This window comes from Pinus tabuliformis, chromosome 5_1 (genome assembly GCF_031772625.1).
Source record: "Pinus tabuliformis cultivar Carrire ecotype Pingquan chromosome 5_1, CPIR1, whole genome shotgun sequence".
Classification (NCBI taxonomy): domain Eukaryota; kingdom Viridiplantae; phylum Streptophyta; class Pinopsida; order Pinales; family Pinaceae; genus Pinus; species Pinus tabuliformis.
The window spans coordinates 208,463,299-208,469,298 of NC_142305.1; the positions used below are offsets into that span (position 1 = coordinate 208,463,299).

The 6,000-nt window shown below is 36.8% G+C and overlaps 1 protein-coding gene across 1 annotated transcript in view; it reads right to left on the reverse strand.

Moving 5' to 3' along the window:
- The window catches only part of LOC149164113 (putative UDP-N-acetylglucosamine--peptide N-acetylglucosaminyltransferase SPINDLY), a 30,328-nt gene extending 24,328 nt beyond the window's left edge, over positions 1 to 6,000 (reverse strand). Inside the window, exons 1-2 of the mRNA XM_089429375.1 lie at positions 5,767 to 6,000; positions 3,983 to 5,613 (exon numbers count right to left, since the gene is read on the reverse strand). Of these exons, the coding sequence (XP_089285501.1) occupies positions 3,983 to 5,613; positions 5,767 to 6,000 (1,865 nt within the window). The remainder of the gene's footprint in view (positions 1 to 3,982; positions 5,614 to 5,766) is intronic.

Sequence of the window (6,000 nt, forward strand, 5' to 3'; positions counted from 1 at the left end):
TGACTGGAAAATAACTAGTGGAGGTGCATTTTACATGGGGTCCCGATTGGTATCTTGGTTCAATAAGAAACAAAGTTCCATTGCCTTATCTAAAATGGAAGAAGAATATGTGGCTCCTACATCTTGTTGCACACAATTTCTCTGGATGGCACAAACATTACAAGACATAAAAATCAAATGTTCTCCACCCATCTCCATCCTATGTGATAATACAAGTGCTATTAGTATTTCAAAAAATCATGTTATGCACTCCAAGACTAAGCACATTCCAATTATCACTTTCTACGAGAACAAGTGCTTGAGAAAAATGTTAAATTGGAGTATGTTCCCTCCAAAGAAAAAGTTGCTGATATATTAACTCAACCTCTTCCAAAAGAATCATTTGAATATCACGAAAAATGGGAGTTGTCTCTACCTCATTTTGATTTAAATCTAGTTTGCTCAGTCTACAAGTAAAAATTCAAAAGGTTTCTTTCTATACGTGGGTTTAATGAAGTATAGTCGTGTATATATGTGAGTGTCTTTGCAAACAGTCGCATACGTTTTTCTTTGATAGAAAAATAGTGGTACAAACTCAAGATCATCCTATGAGATGCTACTTCCAGCTATGATTTGATTTTTATTGGTTTGTTGTTGATGGGTATAGTTTGATGATATGGTATTGAGTTATGTTTTTCTCATTAATATATATCTGATTGATGAATATTCCTTGATGAATGAGTTGTTGACAATGAACATGTAGTATAGGTTCAGGGGAAACATTAGCCGTGCAGAATATAATCCACTGTTGGCATTATGGTTTCTGAATTGTGATACTATTAAGATATTTTGGTCTCAATTATTAATGTCATATATGTCATTTGATGTAAAGGTCATGTGGAGACCTATGCTATAATAATTTCATATTCAGTCATGTGTGGACTTTTGAGGTCATGTAAAATTTGTAATCCCACTTGGTCGGGTGGTGTTGAAGGCTCAGAATGTCCTTGCCTCAACATCGAGGAAACCACCTGGTCAGGAACTTGAACACTGTTCCTTTTCCCTCTTGGGATAATGGTTGCAATTGGGGATATAGGGACCAATTTCCTATTCAAATATATAACGAACTTTGGTGTGTGATATAGATGGGGTGAAAACTATTTGATACATTAAATATGACTGAAAATAAATAAATCTATATCTATCTATCTAATTCCCTGGATATAACTAACTTTTCATATGCAATTTCATAAATATTTATTTATAAATTAAAGACAATATATATCATCAAACATTTAAAAGAGTTAAAACAAATTAAAGATAATTAAATTGATTAAATAGTTATTCAATTTAATTACTAAACACATATCACATAAAAATTATACCATTTCATACATACAACTAAAGATAACGATTAATACACTTTCCAATAGTGAAACAATTCTTATTTGAGTTGTGATATTCTATATAATAAAACAATGATAAAACTTAAAAAAAGTTTAAACATAAAACGTAGAATTAATAAAAGATAATAGTACCACATATATCAATGCTCCGCTTATGAAAGTAGATAGTCTCTTGCCGAGCCTTTCTATTAAAATTATCAAAGAAATACAATAGTGAAAGTTCCTTGAGTCTTCTTACAAAAATTCTGAACCTCTTCTTCTGAGAGTACTGGTGCCACTTCATCTAGCACTAATACACAATCTACCACTTCTTCCACACACTCACCTTCTACATCCACCTTTAACCAAACTCCAATAATGGCTAGAAGGCAACCTCTAGTCAGATGTCTACTCAGAGGATAATGAGGTGGTCCTTTACTTCTTGTACTTAAAGGTAAAGTTTCATGTTCTTATTCAACGTCAGAAGTAGGGAGGATAAATTCCCAAAGCCCATGAACTTCTACAAATACTTCATCTTGAGAATCTTCAACAAACATATTTATCTCTTCTTCATCGTCATTTTCATCTGATTCTACGTTCGATATGACATTTGGGGATTGGTAGGTCGAAGTTTGAGTTCTTCTAAAGGGTTTGAAACATTTCTTTGAAGTTTTAGGCACTTGTTTTTTAATCTCAACCATTTCGTTAGACATAGTTTTGAGGAATTTTTGTAGTCCTTCGAGATCAAAAGGATCTTTTGGAGATTTATTCCTTGACTCATCCTTAAATGTAACCTTTTTGGCTTTTCTTTCATCCTCTGCAATTTTTTTCGAAAGCAAGTATTCTTTTCTGAACTACTAATGCTTCTTTCATGTTTTCTACTAGAGTTATTTTACTATCCCTATCGACAAAAATGTGATATTTGAAGGTGTTATCACAAAATCAAGCACTGAAGGGCTGCTGATCAGGTAGACTCTGTGTAACTGTTTCAGACCAAGCTTTTGACTAAGGATTAGCCTCCCTAGCCTGAGAGGGCTCTCTCAAGAAAAAGTTATTGATTTTGAATGTTGATAAGAGGGCTAACTCTTGTACAATAGATTTAATGAACTTGCTGGCTGGACAAATATACAAATACATCCATTGGGCTTATGGAGTCAAACATGCTACAGCAGAAATGATATTTCCTCTACATAGAAATCAGGGCATGTTACATTTAAATGTTCAAAATATAACCTTTAGAAAACCACAGTTCATAGAAGAGTACAGGAAGTCAGAGCAACACATGTGAATTCTGAGTGATTACTCCTCTAAGCAACTGAAAAAAGACATGAAGGACAAAGTAGAACAATACATCTTGAACATTGAAATGCTATATGAATCCTGAGAAGAAAGGTATATATCTTATATTACTGCAAACTGTCTTTTACACAAGCCAAAAATAGCACTCCGTTTTCATAAAATATCCAACCCCTTTTACATTCATCTTTCAGCTCTATATAGAATGCTTACTCTACCTGATTCGAGCTCCCTCCTCCAACGTGAAGGGAGCTCAATAATTACTTATGATGACACCTACTAACTTTTAACTAACTAATAATTACAGCTGACCACTAATTGGCAGCGCTGGAATCCTAAAACAATTAAAACTCTAATTCTACATCATGCTGGAAATAGCATTTATTACAACCAGGATGGTGCTCCTACGAAAAGAAGGAGAAAACAGGCTCATTCTCTGACAAATGGCTTCTTTTAGTTTGGCTGTGATAGGTGTCCGTAGTTGCTTACTGGCTTTTAATGTAACATGTTTTCCAATACCCTGAAATATAGGAAACTGCTCCTGTTTGTCGGTCCTTGGTTTGCCTCAAAATATTCGAATCCAAAGAAGTATGCTTTTAACCTTTAATTACCAGGTTTCCACGTCCATGATGTGCTGGCCATTTTTATGTGTGAAGACAACACCTTTTAAAGATTTGCTGATTTGTCAATCATAATGATTGGCTCAACTAAAACATGCAGCTACAGCAGTTTCGTAGCGCGCTACGAAACTGCTGTGTAATTTCATCATACACAGTCTCATCACTTCTCTGCATTCTTGCTATCTTCTCCCCATAGCAGCTGCTTCTAACAACACTGAAGCCACTACTGTATAGCTAATGCAATGACCAAGATACCAATAATGTACTCTAAAGCATATTAAGAAAACTCTGTATATCTCAGTCACAAACAAGACAGCAAATCGACTTTTGAGAAGCTCAAAGCCATATAATCATGCTTCAATACCCACTTCAATACCATCCACATAAACAAACTTATAAGACCTCCGGACATACTCATCTACCTCTAGGCCTGCTCCATGAAAAAAAACAATCCATAACATGTGTGTCTCTGTCCATTTTCAAGAGTCCTTCATCAAAAGTCTTTAGATGTTTGATCTGTACATTTGTACCATCTTTGCTATAAACTTCAGGAAAGGACATGCCGAAGCATGTTATAGACAAGGCAGTAGAAGCAGTGAAGCTGGATTTAGTTGCATAAAATGATGCCACAGATAAAAGGTCTTTGATTACCAACATGGCACCCTTCAACTCACTGATATTATATTTATCTGCAGAGCCAACCTGTGTGCAATATAAATCTTATCATCTTCGCCCTCATAGATGTAGTTCATGGCTAGCAAGCGATTTTGACCAGCATTCCGAGAGTCTGGATCAATTTGCAAACACCGTTTATATGCCTCTATCGCAAGCATGATATTACCTGCATCCCTGTGCAAAATCCCTAGATTATTATAAGCTTCTGTATATGCAGGATTTTCCATTATAGCCTTTTCAATCATGCTTGCAGCAGCATCCATTTTACCTTGGACAGTGTAGACCACACCAAGATTATTAAGAGACTGTGAAAAGCTAGGTTTGATCGACAAAGCCATCTGGTAGCACTCCACAGCTTTGTCAAGATTATCCCTGTCTTTATAAATGACTCCTAAATTATTGCATGCTTCCGCACAATTTGGATTGAAGTGCAGGGCAAGCTCATACATCGCAATTGCCATGTCAAATTTTAGTAGTTCACCATATGCGACACCAAGATTATACATAGCATTTGTATAGTGCCAATTATAAAGCAATGCCTTCTTGTAATGAGCTATACCCTGATGTATATCTCCTTCAAGCTTCACCTTTGTACCAAGGTCTGTAAGGGCTGTAGCCATGTTATTCTTAGCAATTTCAAAATTTGGAGATATAGCCAAACACCTCTCATAACACGCAATGGCTGCATCCAAATCTCTACGGTTCTTATATATCACACCCATGTTGCAATATGCTTCAGCATACATAGGCCTTTGCAATGCAGCTTTTTCATAGCAATTAAGTGCCATATCACATTGCATCATTTCCGAATAAACCACCCCCAAATTATAATAAGCAAGAGCATAGCGGCTATCTGCTTTTAGAGCTTCATAGTACTTCTGAATTCCTTCATGGACATTTCCTGCAAGTTTCAAACTGGTCCCAAGATCTGTCAAGACAATTGCCAAGTACTCCGTAGCAAGCTTGTATGTAGGATCCACTACAAGAGCCTTCTGATATGCCTCTGCTGCTTCTAGCAAGTGCCCTTCATCCTTGTACAAAACTCCACAGCGCGTGAGAGCACAAGCATTCTGAGGATCAAGCGCAATAGCTTCTGCAAAGCATTCAAATGCCTTCGGAATAACACTTTGCATTTGGAGACAAATTCCTTTTCCAATGTGAGCCTCGACATTGGTAGGCTTCATTGTAAGATTTCCTTCAAAAGTTTTATGGATTGTGATGCGATACACATTTATATCATCCACAAACAATATAATTTGGTTGCTGAAAATCTCTCCATAGTTTTGAGATGACAAATACGGTTCTGTTGGCTCTGAAGAATAAGGTTGCAGGCCCTTTCTTATGCACTCCCTTAACACATACAAGGCAGGATTTGACTTCATTATTTTATTCATAGCTTGGGCCAAAAGAGGCTTTGAACCAGGAAACCAATTACCAAATGTAGAATGTAAATTGTAAGCAAGATCGATTGCAATCATAACACCAGTGGGTGATGTATAAATTGACATATTATCTGTTGTATAGTCTAAGAATTTGGCTCTCGTATACCGCTCACGGTCATGAGAATCATAGTCTTCCCACCGAAGTTGCACATCAATCCAATATTTATTACTTGCCTTCTGATCAAAAACATCCTTAGACTCTGCCACAAGCCTGGGCTTGCATTCTCCAGAAGACCGAAGGAATTGTCAATCAAAACATGCCACTACGCTCCCTGCCAATCATTCTGCGCACTGAAATTAGCACCATTTCCATTTCCTTGAGGATCCAATCCATCAAGATACCGACTATGTGGATGCATATAGATCAACCAAATGGGCAACCCTATCTCCTCCAGCGCCATTTGTATTATCACTTATGTTGGTGCCATACAAACGACCTGGAATTGCGGTTCCTATTAAAAAGTGCATTATGTCCACTTCATGACCACCGCAACTTTTGCTTGTACAACTGTCAACCGTCTCTTTGCAAGCACCCATATTATGACATGTTGCATTACCGCCACCTTGGTACATGAGTGATACAGAAGGGCAGCTCATTTCCAT